The sequence below is a fragment of the Psittacula echo genome (assembly GCF_963264785.1).
Source record: "Psittacula echo genome assembly, chromosome: 5".
NCBI lineage: Eukaryota > Metazoa > Chordata > Aves > Psittaciformes > Psittacidae > Psittacula > Psittacula echo.
This window is the reverse complement of record NC_137739.1, coordinates 52,205,221-52,227,580: the sequence shown is the minus strand read 5'-3', so window position 1 is coordinate 52,227,580 and position 22,360 is coordinate 52,205,221. Positions and strand designations below refer to the sequence as shown.

The window sequence follows — 22,360 nt, the reverse complement described above, 5'->3', positions numbered from 1 at the left end:
GAAAACATGTCAAACAGGTTGACTGTACCATGGTACTCCTGCGCTATTAATATAAATGTTTGAAAACCATTGTATTTTCCAACATTAGCTACCTTCTATTTATTTGTTTGCTTATTTAAAGCTAATGTATGATTGAAAGTTTTTACTTTCTCAGATTTCTTATTAATTATCCAGCCCAGACCGGTCTCTTGATACACTAAAACTCTCAGTAAAACAATGAAACTGAACAGTTGACAGTGCACTGCTAGTACCAATATAGATTTAAAAGACAGCATAGAAGTGCAAGTGAACCAGCTTATTCAAAGAAGGGGGAAAAAACTACTATAAAAAACCTTTTCAGTGGAGTTGCACATGCAGTTCCAAGAAAACATTTCATATTTTTAAGCAAAACGTACTTAATTATATACACTGAAAGTCAGTAAACTCTATTTTTCCATAGATACAGTAACTAAGCAGATTTTTGTACCTGGTGGAGGCAAAATTAGTCTGTGTTCTCTATCCCAAGGAGGAGACAGAGATCCAGTATCTGAAGGTGGTCTGTGGGGATCAGAACTCAGCTCTCCTCTTTCATCACCAGCTTCATACATTGGTCCTCTGGATCCTAATCGAAGAAACAGATAGCTCTTTACCCAGGTATTTTAAATCCTCTATTAAGGCTTTCTTCCTTAAGCCTGAAAATAGTAAAATAAATCAAGGAATGCCAACACTGTCAACATATGAGAGGCACATGGCTCCACGGGACTCTCCAGCTGTTTGCTGATGACCAGTTATGTTTACTAAAAGTGTTTAAAAGGCTGGTTTGGGATTAAAAAGTTTGCACTCCTGTTGAAGTAAATCTAGAGTATCTGCATTTATTTTTTTTTTTAATAATTTAAGAGTTTCAATTTATTCAAATCAGAGCAACTACCGCCCTCACGAGAAATCATTTCCTCAGTGCTAGAAAACCTGCTGCTAAACCAAAAATTAGCACACTGAAAAATAACACCCTCATCGTAAGAAAATATCCACATTACATTCAACACTTCCGGTTCTAATTCTTTACTCAAGAAAATAAATAAGAACACACCTGCTCATCACACAAGCAGGCGCAAGAGGAAGTGTAACGACGAGTGAGTTTAGGTTGCAAGTTTCCTTTAAAATAGAACAGGTCTGAAGAATTACAAAAAATACTGAATTCTGGTCTCATTCTTTATCCTAAAATTGAACCTAAAATTTGACGCCATTTCATGTCTTGCGTAAAGTGAGATGAGCAGTATAATTGCTCTGTAGCTGCCATTATTTAAACACATCATTTGTTTAATCTGCACAAGTTATATTAGTGCATGCTTGTGAAATGGGCAGTGGTTATGTCTTTGCATAGTCTCTTTCCTTGCTCATACTGCATCCTGAACTGCAGTTTTTACTCTTCCTGACCAGGAACAGCTGAGCTACAATTATAAGATACATTGGACAGCTCAGTTTCATTACTTACTGTCTCTACAAATAAATTGTCAAGTATGATTTTGACTGTATGTGGTACAGCTACAGTTGAACACTGAATCTCAAACTTTTCTAACTTAGAAAATTAATCAATTTCCATATGCACCCAGATATACTTTTTACAAAGAATTAAATAAATAGTCCATGCTGGTCTTTTAAAAATCAACGTTGATTAATTAAATCCTTAGAGAAGAGGCAGTTAGACATATTTCCCATGAAACATGCACAGGCTTCAATGGGTTTAACAGGAATAGTAAAATAAATAGTATCTTCTTTACTACCTGTAACAGATGCTGAACTCCACTCTAGCATTTATCCACGTTATCTCCATCAACATTAAAAATATGAATGGTGTTTTTTCTTCCCTTACAACCTATGACACCACAGCTTGCTTTTACCCTACTTCTCAATCTCTGAATTTTAGTCCTTACAGAAAACCTTCCTGGTCCCTTTTATTAATAGGAAAGAAACTGTCTCCACATATAATGACCGCCTCAAATTTATAACAAAGGCAGGAAAACAAGCATCATGACCCCCAATAAAATTAAATGGTTTTGACAACACAGGTACTCTCTCCTCTTGCCAAATGCAGACTTAATGAGATAGAAGAGGCAGTACTCTTTCTTCAGAAAGCTAATCTTGTTTACATTAAAATCACACGTCTATTTCAGCAGAACCCCCATCTGTCCAAGAAATTGCATTTGGCGTTTCACTTTCCTCAGTCTATGCTTCTAAAGTGAATCCACTAACTAACCTAATACTAGTAACAACTGTATTTTCCATTGTACTGTTTCATTAAAAAGCTTTAGAAGCAAGTTGAAAAACAGGGAGAATTTGTCCAATCAACTGTTTTTATTGAATTAGATGTTTTAATACTTTTTGTCACCAGCAAGAGGAAAAGGTGTGACAGATTTATAGTAGAGGAGAGAGAAATCCAGAATAGATAGATTTTCAAGTTTAAGAATTGTACCTCTTCCTCCTCCTCCACCTGGAAGCATAGGTGAAAGCCTTAAAGGACCCTCCAATAAAGTTGGAGGAGAAAGAAAAGCTCTTGTTTCAGATGAAGGCCGGCCCATTGGTGAGGGTCCATATGGGGAATGCTCTGGAACAGTTAAAACAAAATACTCAAGTTCACAGTATTTAGTTTAACAAATTGTATAATTAACTTCTCAGGTGAAGCTGAAAACTAATTGTAAAGGTGAAATGAAAATTGTGCTCTACACGTGTATCAGGTTCCCAATCTACTCTCATCAACACTACAAATGCTCTTAGTTTCAACAAAATACTCAACATGACCTAGAGCCACTTATGACCCAATGATTCTTTTTAAATGACTGTTACTTGTACATACACATGGCCAAGATAGTTTTCAAACAATTACAATTCAATACTGTACCTCTGCCAAATGGTCTAGCTGGAACATCAAGAGCATAAGGATCTTTTTCTAAAAGATCAAGATTAAATTCTGCTTCAGTTAATCTGCAAATAAACAAAAAAGTAGTAAATAACCAAGAAGTGCAAAAGTTTTATTGGCCTGCACTGTTTACTGCTGGGTTTTCTATTTAAAGGGTTAATGAAGCAACATAGTTCCTAAATAAAAAGAAAAAAGATGAGGATGTCACAGAACTCTAAACTTAAGAATTCCTGAAAGTATTTCTCTATGCTGCTGCATTTAAACTGTAATTCAGAAGTCAAAGTGGCATGTTAGATGTCACATTTCCTAGCATGATATTACTGTCATGAGTATTCTAAACTGCATTCCAAGTACTGGTTAAGTTCACACCTAAAGGTTCCTCCCAACCACCACCACCCAACTGGTTAGCTCAGTATTAACTTCTCAGACACATAAGTTGTAAAATCTCTAGGTAACCACAACATCTGGTGGAAACATACTTATTTAAAACAAACAAACAAGCAAACAAACAAACCAACCAACCCACTCCTAAAGTCATTGAGTCACAGTACTACATTCTGCTTCATTCCTGAAATATTTCAATCCTTCTCATAGTTCTTAAGTTCTTGCTTTCTTACATGTTATCATTACAGGAATGCTCAAATGACTCCCTTTCAGAACTCCAGTGGAACACTACACTCTCTCTGCACTGTTTAGGCCACTACTGATTAACACACGTCTAGAAAACACCAAACTGCATCAATCCAGAACATACGCATGTGCCAAATTGTATTTGTTCACAGTTAGATCAGGAGTGCACTTACTTTTGTCTGTTATGTGCATTTTCTTTTTTTATATCACTGAGGTGTCTTTCAGCTGCTCGGGCTGCGAGCTTTGGGAAGGGACAAAAGTCAGATGCTTAGATACTGCTATTTAGTAGTTAAATGCTACATACATGTGACAGGTCTTAGATTCAAGACATTTTTTTTCCTATCTGAAGTGTGTGGACTCTATTTTCACAAGATATGACTTGCGTATAAAGCATGTGAAACAGAGCCTCGGATCTGTCACCAAATGACAGTAGCAGCTCTATTACCCAAATTTTTGAGGAATGACATGGCTTTCCTGCAGGTTCTTAAAACTGCAGAAATAAAATTCTTTGGCTATATCTGCTTGAAGCATCTACAGAATATGTACAAGATTTAAAGTCTCAGATTTTATAAAATACAATTTTATTTGAAAATCAGATAGTAAACACTGTAAAATTATGACCATGAAGCACCACAGCTTTTAACAGGATTCTATCTTTATACAGACCACTCTGTGAAACTGCAGAGTGTACCAGTCAGGAGATATTTTGAAGTTTCCTGTTTGGAAGAACAGGTAAAAATGGATTTTGCAGCAATATTCTTAGGAAGCTGTCAATGGAACACACTGTTCTCACAGGACATAATGTTTTCTATTAGCAGATAAAATGAGTGAAGTACATCCAGGGAAAATACCAAAATGGCATTGAAACAAGGCCAAAAATTTTTATTATTAGAAAAATGTCACACACTTGTTAAATGGTAACGTGTTATTTCAGCAGATTCATTGCTACAGCAAATAATACTGTAACATCAGTGTACTGTGCTCATAGGTAGCTGGCTTAATTATTCCAACTGTTTTGTATGATAGAAGTATTTTTAACATGCTTTTGTGTTGGTGACAGGCTAGAGTTAATTTTGGTTATCTGTTTTTAATAAGAAACAAAAAAGTGATAAAGCAAGCTATTCAAATCATGGAAGACACACAAAGTTTAGAAAATTCAGTAGTTGGAACTTACCCAATTATCATGAGCTTTTTTCTCATGTGAAGTAATCTGTGAAAGAGAGATTCATTAGATCATTATTCATGTAAAACAAGAGAACTTCAGATTGAGTATATGCTCTTATTCATAAATTTAATGTGTGTGGATAATTTATAACGAGACATCTAAATGTCAAATTTAACTTTTTAATAAAGTTATCTGGTGATCTCTGCTGTGAAATTGTGGCAGTCAAAACCAGATGACAGTGCTGGGGTGAAGGAAGGGCAAAAAAAAACATCCAACAAAATCAAGCCAAACAGTATCACAACCTTGCTGAAAGTGGTATTTCAGTTGCAGTAAGATCCCATCTACTTGGCTTAGATGGTAAGTAACACACAGCATATACCTGGTTCTGGTAAGAACGAATGGTTCTTTCTAGCTCTTCTTCAAGATCTTTTGCTCGCTCTCTGTAACAAAATTAAGGTTTATAACATTGTAATAAAATGTTGAGGAAAGTAATTTTAAATATAGTAAACACAATGGTAAACATAATGTATAATTAAGTTTGGTTTGGTTTTTTTTTTGTCTGAAACACAGTATTTTCACTTAGGCCCATGGGATACATGAAAATTTAAGTAAATCACTAAGGGCAAATTCTGTCTTCCCATATGAACACTGAATAATATCCTCAAGAATTTTATATTCTAGAGACAGAATTAATCTAATCAACATTTCAGAAGTAATTAATCAGTATCTTTCAGTTACAGTCAATACTGCATAAACATTGAAGGAAGGTGGGGAATACATACTGCAGATTGAAGAATGATGCCATAGTTCCAGAAACAACAGAAACAAATTAGAGGTACAAAGCTGGTGTAACACAAAACAGAGCCAAGCAGTAAATAAAAACAAAACCCCAAACCAAACTACAGAAAATATTCCCACATTTTACCAAAGAATTTCTAAACAACAGTACTATTTTAAAAGCTCAAACATACAGAAAAAGAATACTGTAACTATAAAACATACATGTTAGGAAAACTGAACATAGTATTTACTTCACAGTATTCTCCCAACTTCATATTTTTATCCCAACTTCATATTTACTGTTCAGTAAAAGGAACTAGATTAAAGACCCACTTCTACCATTCCATTAAAGCTAACATGTCAATACAATTAGCATTCTAATGGAAAAAAATGTTGCTAATGGTCTTTAATACCCTAATTTTTTAGCAAAGCAAAAGCTTCCTTAGTATGTATTATTACACACAAACCAGCACGTAACACACACACACAGAGCATAAGAAACTGGAAGAAAATACATTCACTTATGCTGGTGCTTTTATTAATTCTCTATTGCCTTTTGTTCACTTTGGAACAAGTGATTACAGCAACTGAAATCTGTAATTACCTGTAGCTGTTCAGTTCTTCAGCAGCATGATTTATTTTTTCATCTACTTTAGAAAGCTTTTCTTCCTTCTGTAGGCGTTCTCTCTCTTCTACTGTCAGCTTTCTTTAAGAAAAATCAAAAACTATGGTTAATTCTGTTTCAAGTCAACAATTTTGTCGTAGGTCTGTCAAGAATGTATGATGAATACATGATATGCATCCAGATAAAGAGTTTTATAGGCAGCATATGAAGTGGCATAAATAGCACTAGTTTGTATTCCTATCAGTTTATTCAGTTCATTAGCTGTTCTATATTACAGAATTAGATTACCACTGTTCCTAAAAGGATTCTGGAAGACAATGCACATTACCAAAGAGTATTTCTGTATGGGGCAGGAGGGGAGCAGATACAAATCAAATCAAATCAAAATAAACACCAAACTCCACTAACTTTCAGTGATTTGTTCTGGTACGTCTTTTACATTTTAATGTAAAAACCTTTCCAGACAAGAAAAAAGGTTGTTATCAGCTATTACAAAATAGTTATTAAAACAATACATATATTCTTTACAGGTCTCTCTTTTTAATGCCTTATTGGACACTACAGAAGAGAAACCCCACATTCCACACCACAGAATATGCACAAGGCAATTATGCAAGAACACACATGGATGGCTACTGCTGCATACAGCCCTGAACAAGTAAGCTGGTCATTTTCCTGTAAACAGCAGTCCTTCATAATCAAACTATCTAAACAATGGATCTTTTGGATATGATACAAACTTCTACTCAATCTTTATTTCCCACTTTTCTATTCCCCTTGTTTTTAAAAGATGCCTTGTTAATACTAATAGCCCCCTTTATTCTGCTATCTCATTTTGGCTTTTCTAAAATCTTCAATAAGCAGAATACATTTCCTGAGCTTCAGTGTGGTATTTTTAAATATCATCCACAAAGTTTGCTAGCATTTTTCCTTTCTGATTGCCCATCATTGCTTCTTTTTAATAGGTTCCTTCCCACTCCCCCCTGCATTTTAAAAAATCAAATGTTAATGTAGTGGATTTCTAGGTTTTGCTCTGTCTACAAAGATATTAAATATCTATACAAACATAGGTATTTCAGAGCAGATTATTGAAAGTAATACTTAAAAAGGTCCTGCATACTGCTCAGTATCAGGATCTGTGCTGCTTCTTTGCTGCCTTCATGATTATGTCTGTCCTTGAAGAAATAATTTCTGGCTAGTAAAACTGTAGTTCTACCACTGCACCTTAAAATGGTGTATGCTGCTCCCTCCCTTCCCCAAACACAAACACACACACACACACTTCTGAAGGTTATAACATGTCCTATCCCAACTTTATTTCTAGACCTTAACATATTTCTGATTTCAATCAGTAAGTCATATTTCCTACGATCATCCAGGCAGATAGTACAGCCCTCATATTCTATCCTCCTTGGTGAGGAAAGCCTGATTCACAGGGGTTCTATGTTGCTTACTGAAAACAGCTTGCCTATGTTTTAATTCTAAGCTTAATTTTATAAGAGCATCCCTCCTCTGCTGACATTATTAGCTCTCTTTACTATATAAAATATACCTCACGGTTAAAACTACTGTTTATCATTCTTTCAGCAACTTTGATAGCCTTACTACATAATAAAAAGTAATATTTTAAATAAAATTTATTATTTTCAATAATTTAATAAAAATAATAAGCCTTTCCCACATTAATAATCAAACTTTAACCACTTTATTTCACAGATTAAAAATTTGTTACTCCTTGTTTTATCTTTGTTTCTGTACTGTACGTACTGTGGAAAAGTCACAAAATAATATACCACTACTTTCATGGAAACAAATTCTATAATATTACTGTGATCACAAATGTAAATGAAGCTGAAAGTTCATGTAACTTTATGTACAACTTTACAGGATCTTCACAATCCAGAAAACTCTGGAAAGCAGTACTCAAATTTTCAGTAATTTTCAGCAACCCAAGTGAAAAGAGTTACATTGAAATCAAACAGTAAACATTGAAAATAAAAAGAGGAACTGGCACCTGTGTAGTTTCATTTCATTTTCTTGATAAAGCTCAGTCATTACTTTAAGTTTCTGCTGAAGCTTTTGAACTTCACTTTCATAATGTTCATTTTCAGACTGCAAGGAAGCTTGTTGACTCTGAAGATGCTCTATACGTTCTGTCAAATTTAGAAATAATCATATTAGGATAATGCATAATTTACGAAGTCAAAATATTTGTAATATTTTAGTACATTAGGATTCTGCAAAACTCTTTGATCCTATGTTGATTTAATAATATAAGCAATACTATATTTGTGCATATCTGAGCTTATATCTAGCCTTTGCTCCAAATTGTATAGCTTTTTTGAAAACAATGCAGCTTTATAATTCACAATATAAATTTTCATTTAGAGCTCTTATTGCAATTACTCTGCTACAGAAGTAAAATTGGTACCATCATACACTCTTTGCAGATTTACCTACAGGTCTTACTGAGTAGCCTGAAAGGCTACTACCCTATCTTACCTTTCCAAATTGAAATCTGTCATGTTTCTTTTCCTATTTACTATTTCTGTACCTCTCTTCAAGAAACATATCATGCTTAAAGTAAGTTTAAATACCTTTATAGGACAGAGTTACAATCTATTTGGAAAACAAACTAACACAAAGACTCAGTTTAAAGGATTATCAAAAACTGAAAAATACAGTTGTACGGAGCATTTCATCACCCAGAAACCAAACCATAGTACATTCAAATGTGACGGCTACACTGCTGGTTGTTATCTATAAAAGTAATAGCTAATGACAGGCTTTAATTTGAATCAGAGTGGCAGTGTTTTCATTTCGTAAGGTTTAATTTAGCGTGTTCTACACAACAAAAGAAAAAACAGCAAGATGCTTTCAGGTACAATTCTCTAAACGCAGCATTTAAGAAGTACTGAGCTTGCATTCATTACAAACTAATAACAATTAAGCTACCATTTTTAATAGATGGTTTTAAAATTTAGATTAAAACTCCATTATGTCCAGAAATTTTGCAATGAAGGTATTATATACTTATTAACAACTTTGTCCATTTAAGACATATAACTATCACGTTATAGAATATTCCAGCAGAGTACAACAAAATTTACGAAGTGCTTTAGCAACTTCAATTGCTTTACCTCTAAAATCAAATGCTTAAAACAGCTAACCAACTTAAACTCAAACAGGCATTTTAAAAATCAAGTAGAGCTATTAATGTAAGCCTAATTCAGTTTTTCCTGGAAGTAACACTTCTGGTCTGTAACACCACTTTACAAAAGCAGCACCTTATTAAATTTTAAAGGCAAAACAACGTTTAATTACCTGTAAGTTCTCCTTTAGCTTTATTTTCCTCAGACAGTTTTGAATACATTTGATCTCTTTCTGTTTCCAGGGTCTTTAAACAAGCATTTAACTGCAATCAAAATAAAATCAAACAAAAAACAACCAAAAACTAAGCACTTTAAGATTACCAGAAACTTTGCATGAAAAAATATCTAATTAAACATTAAAAGATGTTGAACTCAGTGCTACTGAGATCTACATGCAATTAAACTTACCCAAAAATTGCGTATGTTCCCTCTAGTCCCCCAAGTTTCTTAAAAATCACATACCTTGGCAGCATAGATCAATTTCTTCACAGTTCGTTTTTGCTGATCATCTGATTGACAGAATAGAATAAATCACATGAAAAGTACTAAAAGGTTTGTGACAGGGCTTGCTTTTATAATAAAGCAATCTTCAAGATATCATGAAAGGCATAGCAGATTTGGAGGAAAAAGAAGAAAACAAAAAGCAGTGTGTGTGTTTGGATATGCTATGCCTGTATTTTAGTGCTTTGTTTGCCAATCAATTGCCAATCAACCAGACTTAGAATGCTCATACTAAAAGTGAGATGTTGAATACACACTGTAGGTTTTACTGTGATGTGCCTTGTGGAATAATCAGCACCAGCATAAAAAGAAGCTGCAGCAAGAAAAGGGTGAGAGAAAGGCTTTTCTGTGCTGCTGTTTTGAGGGGACCCACATCTATGCTCATCTGATTCCAGTGCTACCATACTGCCTGCAACAGAGTAACACCTGCATAAGGACAAGGAAGCAGAAATTAGGCTCTAAGGACCCTCAGTGCTATTGCTGAGAAAACCTTCAAGAAGAAATGAAAGCAAGATTTCCATCTACAAATGTTTGAGAATCACTGCTTAATACTAACATAGGCTAAAGTCATTCTGCAAGAGACTGAGTACTGAGTCTTTACATTGCTCTATGGTAATATGTATGCTTTAGCTGTATCCACACACTACTAAATAGTAGCATAGGTTGTTATTCTGAAGGTGTCCAACCATCACTTAACTATCTGACACAAATAACACCTGAGTTTTGAAAATCTGACTTCTACAAAGCTAATCCTTCAACTTTCCTGGAAGTTTGTTGGTTCTGTATTTCTAGAACATCTATTAAATTAATGTTTAAGATCAGAAGCTATACAAACCATACCTAAATGCTCTCCATTCTCAGTTTCACCCTTTATATCTGTGTCCCAGTGATTATCTTCAGCATCATCATCTTCTCTTATTGCTGAACTCCAGTCTTTCATCTTCAGTAAGTATTGTGTTAGCGACTGAGAAAAAGACCCCACAAAACACAAAGAGTAACATAAATACAAGCAATGAAAATGCAGTTACCATTACAATTACTTTTTCAGGAGTTCTGTCCTTTATTTAGTTCCCTTTGTAGATTAAGTGAGCCCCCCTAGATGTCTGATATGACTTCTATTGCAACATACACCTGCAGGTCAACAGGTGTGTCCTCGTAAACTGTTCAAATAGCAAGGCACGCATGTGTTTAGCAGGGCTTGATGTACATGAGGTACGCACACACGTAAGAACACACCCCCAACTCCCAGCTCCAAATGAAAAAAAAAATAAAAATAAATGCAAATACTCAATCAGAACTAAAAGTTTTTTCTTTATTTAATGTGCTTCCAAAGCTGTCAGACTGCTGCACTGTGCTGCTAAGCAACCTTTTCTGTTTAGCAGGAAACAAGACATTAGAGGATGGAGACAGCCAACAAAACCCCAGAACAGCTTAATGCATACTTAGACAAGGAGACTTTGTTAGACTTTCTTGGAACTCCATTATTAGCATCAGTCTGAATAATTTAGTTTAATGCTAGCTGTCATAATTTACCTTGACTTGACTCTCTTTATTTTTCAGTACTTCTTCTATATCTGCTTTAGAAGACTCAAGCATCTTAGTTTGTTCATTTAATTCACTAAATCGTTCACTCCATCCTTCAGCTTCTTGTAAAAGCTAAAGAGAAAAACAGCAGATTAGCAATGATTGTCTATCACAACCAAGAGTCAAAGATGAACAGTACTTGAGCCTGTTATCTACATTATCTGTACATAAGCAGAATTTTAACCTCTCACCCGTCATTAAGAATTAACAGAGATAAGACTACAAGACAGAAGACAGTTAAACCTTGAGAGTTGAAAAGTAAGACTTTTATGTTATTGTCCAGTTGCTTTATCTGCAACAGCTCTTCCCTGTAATTAGTTGTTAGGATATTTTTAAATGTTTGTAAGAACAGTTAATATTCCACTCAGTTTAAAAACCCTGATGTGACAAAAGCAATGGATATCAAGTAGCGACAATTTGCATAACAGCTACAAACACTGGGGAATGGACGAGAGAACACTGATTCTTCAATATGCACACACACTTCTGAAATTCTACCTGGGTCTTTTTGACCTAGTAAAGACTGGAAAGGTCAGGAAAACCAGGAAGCTTTTTAGAAAGCTATTCAAATCCATATGAATTGTAAAAGTGTACTATGGCAGGGGTTTGAAACTAGGTGATCTTTAAGGTTCCCTTCCAATGCAAACAATTCTGTGATTTCTTCTAGTCTTGTCCATACCTCTTAGATTTTAGATTTTTAAAATTTTATTTTAAAAAGCTTCCCTGTTAAAGAAAGTCACAGCAACTGTATGTGTTCAACACCTGCTAGTATGTATCTTTGTAATTAACTGTGGTTAACTAAAAAGACAAGTGAATTCCAAGGTTATATTTTAGACATTCCCTAGAAAAATCTCATTTCACAAAAATACAGCAGTAAAGGGATTAGAGCACTTAAGCACCAGATCATTAAAAATAACTACTGCAACATATTAACTAATTAAACCATGTCTTCATATTGTGAGAATAAAACTGAACTGACGCAAATTTCTGTTAAAACAAAACATGCAGTACAAAAACATGGGGTACAGCACAAAAAATTTTGCCTTAGTCAAAAGAATATTGCTTAAAGTTGCACAACAGGCAACCAATTTGAAAGCAGTGAATGTATGGAAAGGAGTAACTAGGTTGAGCGACAAGAACAGCCAGTTATACTAAAAATAAAATCAGAAAATGGTAGTTAAACAGGGGAACTGCCATGCAAATAGACAAGCGAGCCTGAACACTACTTATCAAAGATAAACTAGAAGGCATAAACCAAAAAATATGTGACTAGAATTGGATGAACCCCACTTGGCAGACAACTGCACCTTTTCATGCAGTCAAAGCCATGTATGAATTTGCAGCCTCATGCAAACTACGTTATTACAGATAAAACAAAAATACTCTTTACGCTAATACTGCTTCAAAGACATGCACAGGCAACTACTTTTCTGATTAACTGTCATCCTCACAGGGAAGCTAAACTTTAAGAGAGTCCTTCACAATGAAGCCAAAGAGAAAATAAATAGCCGTGACTTTATATACCTGTAAGAATTTCAATACAGAGAAATAGCAAGGATTTGCAATAAGCTAAAGCAATATATATTTCTGATGTTCCTGCAAAAAATAAAGCACAGAAAGTTTGGAGTTCATTAACAGTTCCCTTGTTCAAACTAAAAGGCCCAATCCTCTCTCTGACACATCATAAATCTGAGACAGCACATCTGTTAGAATGTTTAAGCTATGATGTGCCAGAAGATTATGACCCATTAGTGCAAATAGACAGAGGAAGAAAGTACTCTAGTTTCTGTGAACAAGTAACACCTTTGTTACCTTTTGAGCACAAGTGAAATTCCATCTTTAAAAAAAAAGTAAGAAAGAAAAATAAAAAAGGCATACAGGTATTCTAATGTAGCAAACTGACTTTCACATGCTTAGAACAACCTCATAAAAGAGAATACAAATAAGCAAAGCAAATACTTCCCCTTCTTCCCTTATCAGGTTCCATCAACTCTTATCAGGTTATTTATCTGCTAAAAAGCATAGCAAAATACAACATACACAAATGTTCTCACATTACTAAACAAATGCAACAAAGCTCAGTTAACAGCACAGTGTAGTTATTCTTCCTAAATAATGTGATTAAGTAACTATGCCCAGGCTATTTTACTTGGAAGGAGTGCAAAAAATCTTATTCTTTTTATCTAGGAACCTCGTAATTACATCCCAAGAATTGGGTTTACTGATTTCCATGCCCCCACCCCTAACCCACCAATTTTGCCTGATATAAAATGAGTATCTATAGAGTAATGGTCTTACTCCAAGTACTATTTAATAAAAGATGAAGAATCTTTTCACGTGCACAAAAATAAATCTCTTCTTTCTTGTCGAACCCAAGAAATTATCAAAGAAAAAACACACACACACACACATACACACACACACAAATCCCTCTCTATTAAAATTGTGTACTGCTTCTCAAAATGCTTTACATAAATATACTGTGACATTTGGAATAAAAAACCAAGACCAGGCTCTTCCTCCTCACAGAAACTAACAACAAGGCTGCACAGATTAAGTGGAAAAGACTCCTGAAAGAAAATAATTCTCACGCAACTTCATCTCACAGTGATAAGACCCAAATCTAGTGCTTTTCCACTCACAGCATCTAAAAAAATTGTGTTCCCTTTTTTTCATAGAAACACACATGTACTCCTAAAATTAGAAAAAATTAGGAAATTTTACTGCTAACAGAGTTCTGCAGAGCTGAAATACTCCTGCAGAAAATTTTTTATTTCCAGTAACCATTTTTATTCCTCCTGAATCAGTAAGTCTGATAAGCACAATGTTTTGATAGAGAGGACCAAAGCACTCCCCAGTTCTTTATGACCACTAAAACACAACACAACTGTACTTCTACTCTTTCCTACCCCACCCCCCCACCCCCCCAAGATATGTATCACATTAGCATTCAGACAAAAAGGAGATTAGGAAAACAAGCACATATCCATCAAACAAACAAACAAAACACAACAGAAAATCCCCCAAATAAACCAAAGCAAGCCAACCAACACACCCCAACCAAAACCCTCAAAAAACCAAGAACATTCCACGGAATATTTAATGTCCAGACAGAATATTTTTTTGTCAGGGAAAAAAAAAAATTAATTGTAAAACCTGTTAATGCACCGGACAAGTACTGTTTATGCTGAACATTTTAAAATAATCAGCTTTGGGATCTGGCTACGGCACTGAAGAAAATTAACAGCTAGAATTTGGGAAGTAACAGCCCTTTCTGTCCCGTTGTATTGCTTATCTGTCTTTCCATTAATTCACGCATAGTGACACTACAGTAAATTTTTTACCTGCCTTTTGCATACTCTGCAATGTCTTAAGTTTCTTTTGTCTTCTAGATCAAGTATAAACATTTTCTCTGTCTCTATAGAGGATCCTAGCTGTGGACTTGCTCAAATCTTTCTGCTTTCCTCCATGTCTCAGCAAAACTCTTATCAGTCTTACATTACATATGCTGTCTTTCTCACTGAAATCTATGTGTGCTTCCCCACAGACTCTAATCATTAATTTCCTTTAAAAACAGGACTATTTCAGACAAAGTTATTACAACATAAAATCAATTTATAACCACCCCCCTTCGTCATTTCATTTACCAGAACACACAAGAGGTATTAACAAACACATCTGAGGACACGCTCCTTGATGAAATTGTATTTACAGTATTATAAGAAAATATGGTATTTCTAAGGAAAAACCTACCTACCTGCTTTTCACTTTCCTGGAGATGGCAGTTTTCATCTTCTGCATCTTGAACAGATGTCTTGAGTCTCTCTGTATTAATCTGATATACTTTTAGGGTGGACTTGGCCTAAAGTGAAATAAGGTGTGTTATTTAAACACTATAGGTGAATATATAAATGGGGTCATGATGGTATTATTTGACTTATTCTTAGGTTCTCTAGCTGTGCTATGAACATGTTCTCAGATTTTCCCTACAATTTCAACAATTTTTGCTGATTCTAGTTTTGCAACACTATGTATCATTGTAGAGTAAGAAAGCAAAGACAAGGTAACTGTGCTTCCCAATAACTGCCAATCATTATATGAAATTCAAAGTTGCTAAATCAAGTCACACAAAAGTACTAAGCCTTATAAAGTCCTGGTTTATACAGCACATTATTTCTGCACCCTGAATAGAAAAAAAACAATCCAAGCAATCCACCAACAGACCACCAAAAAACCCCCACCAGTAACTACATGGAAAACACATATGGTAAAGATTGGAAAACAGAAACTATGAAGACTGTACATACCTCATCAATCTGTGACTGGAGAGATTTTACTTCATTCTCTAAAGACTCCACTCTCTCCTGACTTTCAGCCACCTGAAAATTATTAGTTGTCATATAGCTTCTTCCACAGATTTGACTGAAAAGGTCTAGGCAATTAATAAAGTTATTTAATTTTCAAACTGAGAAGGTCCTACTGCCAAATCAGTAAACACAGATTTCATCTTTTGAGTATTTTCCTTTATGGGTGTCATTTTTCTGATATGCCACAAGGAGTATGAAGGGACACAAAATGGGAAACGAATTTTTTGTTTCAAAAAAACCAAAGAGATTGATTTGTCTTCTCCATTGAGATTTTTATTGTGGGATATTTTTTTAATAAATAGTAACACAGACAGGATTCCATTTTTCTTACCAAGTTATCATTTTCTGATTGCTTTGATTTTTCTTCTTCCAGTTCTTTTTCTAAATTCTCTATTTCTTGGTTGAGTTCCAAGTTTGACTTGTTCAGTTTTTCATGCATTTCCTAAATCCAGTTGTTTTGACAGTTAACATAAAATATTTGACATTAATTACATATGAAGATGACAAGTATGTTTTAAATATGACAGCAAAGTATATTTAACAAATTTAACTATATCAAGGGTAAATCTCAAAGTACTCTAGAGACTCTTACATGTTAACAAACCCTGTAACAATCAGCTTTATAGGATCTGAGGTGCAGAATGAATTAAATCTATTTGCTTTTCAATTACATAAATTTTATACAGCCTACTAGGTATTTGATTTACTTTTTTTGAACTCTTTTACAAATATACTCTCAGTTTGGGCAATATAAACAATGCAGTAGTAATTTTTGTTTACAACTGTGCTCCAGTAGCCTATAAAATATAAATGAATTCTGCCAGATTTGAGAAAAAAATATTTCATGCACTACTCTTTCTCTTAGAAACATTAATTTTAAAAAATAAATGTTGTCTAACATGCCATTTGCTCCAGTATCAGTCATTTTAATGCAATTGCTAAAACAACTTCTCTTCATATAAATGTCTCACTTATGTCATTTTCGGTAATCCAAGGCTAAAATAACAATGCTCTCAAAACAATTAAGGGGTTTTGTGCTTTGTTCGGCTTTTTTTGCTTATTTGTTTTTCTTTTGTGTTTGTTTTTTTTTTTAGTATGGGCAGCGTTTTCCTGAAATACTGCCTTAAACTGTGGAAATTACAATTTCTATTTATCTTTTTACCTCAAAAAAAGACGTGTCTGTTGATTCTTTCATAACATTACCATCCTTCAGAGACAATTCTAAATCTTCAAACTGAAAAGGAAATGTTTTATGTCAGAATGTATGCAAAGAATTGGCTGAAACAACAGTATTAATTTATGATGCCCCAGTCTGAAACACAGCAACCACCTAAATATTCACAAATTTACCTTGCTGTAAATCAGGAAAGCCTTAGCCCTATTAGATTATCCCAGTGCCATAACACAAAGACATTCTGAAGTGGCTTCCAGTGAAATATATTGTATTAAGAGTTAAAGGCAAAACTTTCTAATTAATTGCACTTAAAAGCACTGACAGGAAAAAGCATTTGAAGAATCACTTTGAAAGCCTTTAAACATCTTACTTTTACATAAGTTTAATACTTAAAATACTTGATAAATGAGCCCATTTCTGTGACACATCTGAAAGCAATAAATGAGGACCATTACCTCTTTTTTGCAAAGGCTGAGCTTTTCAAGAATTTTGCATTTGTCTTCAACTAGTTCAGCAATTTTATTGGCAAGCTGTTTTTCCCTTCCTAAAAGAAAAAAAACCAAACCAAAGTAAACCAAAACAAAACCCCAAACAGTTAAGTGTTACAACATTCAAATAATTCACAGGAGAAAAAACAAAAAAAAAAGGAAAACAAAAAGACATACACAATTCCCCCCCCCAAACAACAGTATGAAAAATAAGCTTACCTACATAAAGTCGACTTCTAACCTGAAATAAAAAGAACAAATACTGAAAATGTTTGATCAATTACTCTTCCATAGTATCTGAAACTCTGAAAAGTAATCTTTTAAGCTGTGGTTCCATGATCAGTTTAACCTTGGAACTTTAAAAAAAGAGAGATAAGTACAGGCTGCTGTTAAAATGGGCAACTGCATCCTCTGCTCTTGCCCCCTCCATAGCTATGTCTGCCCTGTCCTTCTCCCACTCTAATTAAACAGACAGAAGAGGGGAAAGGAGGTTAGTTGTTACCTGGATCACTTTTATAATACACCTCTTTATAGTCATCATATAATCATGACTGTCAACACAAAATGGTAGTGCACATACATAGCTAAGAGTAGAAAAGGGGAGAGAAGGGGAAGCTCCACTTGCTAGCTCAGACTTAACTTCCTATGAGTAAAAAAAAAACAACCCACATGTTATAATACTTAACAGTTAGAGCTGGAGTCATGGTACTACTTGATGGGCATCCTGCCCAGATGCAACTTGGTGGGAAGTGCTAAATCTGCAGCTGCCACATGGGGTCTAGTGCTCTAGAATCAAAATCTAACAAACTGTGGGACAAAATCTGTCACAAATGGCCTGAACAACAGATGCAGAACTCGGCTGAACCTACAGAAACTTTGTAAAGGTGTAACACAGCAACATTCTCAAGGCTGGGCCTGGATCACGTGCCTAACATACAATGGGTCCCTCAAATTTCCTGTTTCCTCCTTATTTAAAGACATAGGATGGCCAAGGAGTCTAAGTAACAGAAAAAGGGCAAGAAAGTTATAAGTACATCTTAGACTATCATCCCCACAAAACTAAGCCTTGTTTCTTTTGAGTAAGTAACAATTATTCAAAGAGCAGTCAGTGCAATTTTAAGTATTTTCTAAGCTATCAGTTAACTTCCATAATATCTAACACTTTAGTGACACGTTCAAGAGGAAAACAATACTAGAGCTGCTGCTTGACTGATTTCAGCTGAAATGCCTCTTTCGTACCACCTAGAGGGATGCTGCTAGAAAAAAGAAGGAATCACCCAAATTATAAATACATTTACTTATACAAATACAGCTCCCCTTCCAGACCATCTGAATCGCTGCTGCAGAGTAAGGTGGTATTTTTTCCAGATTTAAGGTGATGTTAGAACCCTAAAAATGCAATTGCTCATGTCTGAAAAACTAAACTATTTAACCCATCTTCAAACATGAGCATCATTACATTTTGCACCAAAATCACATTCAGAATACTGAATTATGGACACTGAGCCAGTAGGGAAAATGTGGTAGGCAGCTGTTATTACTCAGATCCTTATTTACTCAGAATAGAAAACAACCCTTACCTCAAAAATATAATGTGTTAAAAGGTTTCAGTACTGCATTTCTCAAAGGCATCAGCTTACCGCTCACAAACAGCACACAGTGAAATTGGTTCAGTATTCCAGTAAACAGAAACAAGGTCACTGTCCAACGAGTTTTAAAATTAGCCCCTTGATGGGAATCCATCTGGATTGCTTTTGCTTACAATTAGCTTGAAAGATCCGAGATGGTCTCGTCATAGTCAAGGTAATCAGAGATATCAATACACATACACCCTAGGGAAGACCTCTATATCCCATAGAAATAACTTAACGGCTGACTTTGAAAGTCTGGTGTAGAAATAAAAAATGGAAGAAAAAAGAAGCCTTATTAAAAGTTTCATTACATTTGCTCTAACGATAGCAGTCACTCAGTACATGTTCAAATGCTTACTGTCTTGACAAAACAAGCTACTTCTCAATTTCTCTTTTAGAGGGTTTCTAAACTCAATCACAACAGATTTAAAACTCTGAAACATTGTATATTTTGAAAAATATAGCAATTTCAATTCAAGCCATTCAATTCAAACCATTAATGCACTCTACATATCTACATGTGATTTTAACACTGCTGGTTTTGGCTGGGATAGAGTCAATTTTCTTTATAGGAGATATTATGGGACTCTTCTGTCCCGTGCTGAAAACGGTGTTGCTAACACAGGGATGTGTCCATTACTGCTGAGCTGTGCTTACACAGAGTCAAGGCCTTTTCTGCTCTCACCAGTGAGTAGGCTGAGGGTGCAGAGGTTGGGAGGGGATGCAGCAGGGAATGCTGACCCCAACTGACCAGAGGGAAACCCTAACACCATATAAAATCATGCTAAGCATATAAAGCTGGGAGAAGAAGGAGGAAGGGGGGAACATTCGGAATAACAGTGTTTATTTTCCTAAGTATCTGTTACACATAATGGAGCCCTGCTTTTCTGAGGATGCTGAACACCTGTCTGACAAAGGGAAGTGGTGAATAAATTCTTTGCTTTGCTTGCACTCACAGCTTTTGCTTTACCCATTAACTGCCTTTATATCAACCCACAGTTTTCTCACTTTGACTCTTCCAAGACTCTCCCCCATCCCAATGCAGGGGGAATGAGTGAGAAGGCAGCTGCGCTCAGCTTAGCTGACAGCTGGGGTTAAACCATGACACTTACTGACTGGTAACCTCTATACAGGAACAAAAGAATTGTAAAGGCTCCAGCAATGGCAGCACAAATCACTATTTCGTACGGGAAACCATACAGATCAGGACCAGGTCTCATATCTTCTGGCAGTGAAGCCACAGCCTGAAAAACAAAGTGAAAAGTTTCAACTAAAGAGGTTAATATTTTCAACAGAAATAGACATTCTACGTTGGCTTAGTTTACATCTAAGGCTTGCAGAGGCTTGCACATCTGATTTTTTTCAAAATTCTGAGAAAATTATAACAGAAGCCTTTGGTTTTTAAATTACACATATACCAAGTAAAGCAAAAAAATAAGAAAACTTCCAACAAGATATGATGATGAGATAAAGCTCTGAAAACTTTTCCTTCTGGACGTACTAATTATGCAATTATGGTAAGTTCTCCTTCATGTGGTCTACACACTTTGCTGTTAGAAGAATCAGTACTAATAAGTATTTATTTATAAGTATTTTATGATTAAGTGGTAGCAAATTTGCTTGGTATGAAAACCTCTTCGCCCACCTTCATGCTAAAATAATACATCAAACAGCCAAACGATTTAACACATTTAAACACAAATACACTCACATTTTATTTGTAGATGGATATCACTATTTGCTCAAAGACTTGCTTAATGTAGCTCACATTTGTGACCTGTATGTAATGTAGCTCACGTGTGACCTGTGCTTAAGAAATGTGTTACTGTGAAGACTTAATCTCGACTTCTGGGGGGTGGGGTGGGTGAAATCAGAGAGCGTCTACTTCACTGGTTTGGCTCTTCCAGACTCCTGGCATTCCCGAAGAAAACTTCAGCTTCAGCAAGGGCCGCTCAGCCCCGATCCCGTCCCCCACCTTCACTTCCCGGCTGCGCAGCCCACGGCAGGCTGCCGGGCCCCAACACACACTGCCAAGGCGCTCCCCGGCTCACGCGGTTTCTGCGCCACACCTGCCGGTGCGGGTCCGTTTCTACCAGCCCCGGGCCCCTCGCCACCCCCGACACCGCCGTTCCCCTCAAAGCCGCGGGCCGCGGCGCAAGACCCCAGCAACGGCTGAGGTGCGCCGGAGCTAGTCGCGGGCGGAGATGTGTCCTGGCTCACCCTGCGCGCCCCTTCCAAGGCCAACCCGCAGAATCGCTGTGCGCTCTCCCGCAGGCCCAGCCATAAACGGGCAGTGGCCACATCCAAACCATCGTCGCGACCGCCTGCAGCCATCTTGCCGCGGGCGGCACGAGCCTACCGCCGTGCGGCCCCTTCCGGCCACCCGCTTGACAACCGGCCTGTACCACTACCGGGGAGGGCGGGGGGGGGAAGGAAAAACCACTACTGAGACAAAAAGGGGGGGGGGGAAGAGCGGGCACAGGTGGGGGAAGCCGGGAGAGCCTGAAGGGGGCGGCAGGTTGTACCACTGCGACAGGAATGGGGCCGCAATACCGCCGCCGGAGAGGACTGGGGCGGGAAATACTACTGCCGAGTAACGTGAGAGGGCGACGGTGGCAGCAGCCTCCGGGCCTCACGGCCCCGCCTCAATCCAGAGCCGGGGTGCCTCTGGCCGCGGCTCCAAACTACGGAGCCGGCAAGGCGGGGGGCAGGTGCGCCTCAGGGCTGCCGTCGTCCTCCCAACGCAGCCGGGCCGGGCTGTGTTGCGGGTCTAAGGAGCAGCTGAGTCTCTGGGACCCCTCCCGCCAGACTCTGCCCTTCGCCACTCCGCCCTCCGACGGGAAGGACCGACAGCTGCCCTCAGCGTACGGCCACCCCCCCCCCCCGTCCCGCTACTGACGTTGCCCCACTGGCCCCGACCCTACTCCTGTTCCTCCTTAAAGTTACGTGAAGGGAGACTCACCTCCTCTTCGGCACCTGCACCCTCCATCCGTACCGAGGCGGCAGCAGCCCTTCACAAAACTATAACTCTGAGGCTACGCTCTTCGGGATCGGCCTGACCCTGGCGGGAGACGTGCCACCCCAGCAGGCGAGCAGCCGGAGCTCGCATTAGCGCGGCGGGGAGCGGGGAGGGCCGCAGGTGGATCAGGAACCAGCCCCGGCCTCCTCACTGTGCGCAGGCGGGAGGCGGCGGCTGCTGCCCGGCCGGACCTGCTCGGGAGGAGCTCGGCGTGGCTTTAGGCTGAGTTCTCTGTGGAAAATTGGTCGTGGCGGGGCAGCTGGCACACAAATTCAGGGAAAGATGCGAGAAACAGTAGCTGCAGTGCCACAGAGCAGCGGGGTCTTTTCATTTCGTTCGCTAGGACTATTT

The 22,360-nt window shown here is 37.2% G+C and overlaps 1 protein-coding gene across 1 annotated transcript in view; it reads right to left on the bottom strand.

The window, feature by feature from the left end:
• MIA2 (MIA SH3 domain ER export factor 2) overlaps positions 1-22,360 on the bottom strand; it is a 37,481-nt gene that overhangs the window by 6,668 nt on the left and 8,453 nt on the right. Inside the window, exons 7-25 of the mRNA XM_080618595.1 lie at positions 20,103-20,234; positions 17,579-17,600; positions 17,327-17,415; positions 16,860-16,931; positions 16,029-16,139; positions 15,638-15,709; positions 15,088-15,192; positions 11,280-11,402; positions 10,587-10,710; positions 9,708-9,754; positions 9,418-9,508; positions 8,108-8,246; positions 6,073-6,174; positions 5,068-5,128; positions 4,698-4,733; positions 3,697-3,764; positions 2,876-2,958; positions 2,450-2,581; positions 467-601 (exon numbers count right to left, since the gene is read on the bottom strand). Of these exons, the coding sequence (XP_080474721.1) occupies positions 467-601; positions 2,450-2,581; positions 2,876-2,958; positions 3,697-3,764; positions 4,698-4,733; positions 5,068-5,128; positions 6,073-6,174; positions 8,108-8,246; positions 9,418-9,508; positions 9,708-9,754; positions 10,587-10,710; positions 11,280-11,402; positions 15,088-15,192; positions 15,638-15,709; positions 16,029-16,139; positions 16,860-16,931; positions 17,327-17,415; positions 17,579-17,600; positions 20,103-20,234 (1,744 nt within the window). The remainder of the gene's footprint in view (positions 1-466; positions 602-2,449; positions 2,582-2,875; positions 2,959-3,696; positions 3,765-4,697; positions 4,734-5,067; positions 5,129-6,072; positions 6,175-8,107; positions 8,247-9,417; positions 9,509-9,707; positions 9,755-10,586; positions 10,711-11,279; positions 11,403-15,087; positions 15,193-15,637; positions 15,710-16,028; positions 16,140-16,859; positions 16,932-17,326; positions 17,416-17,578; positions 17,601-20,102; positions 20,235-22,360) is intronic.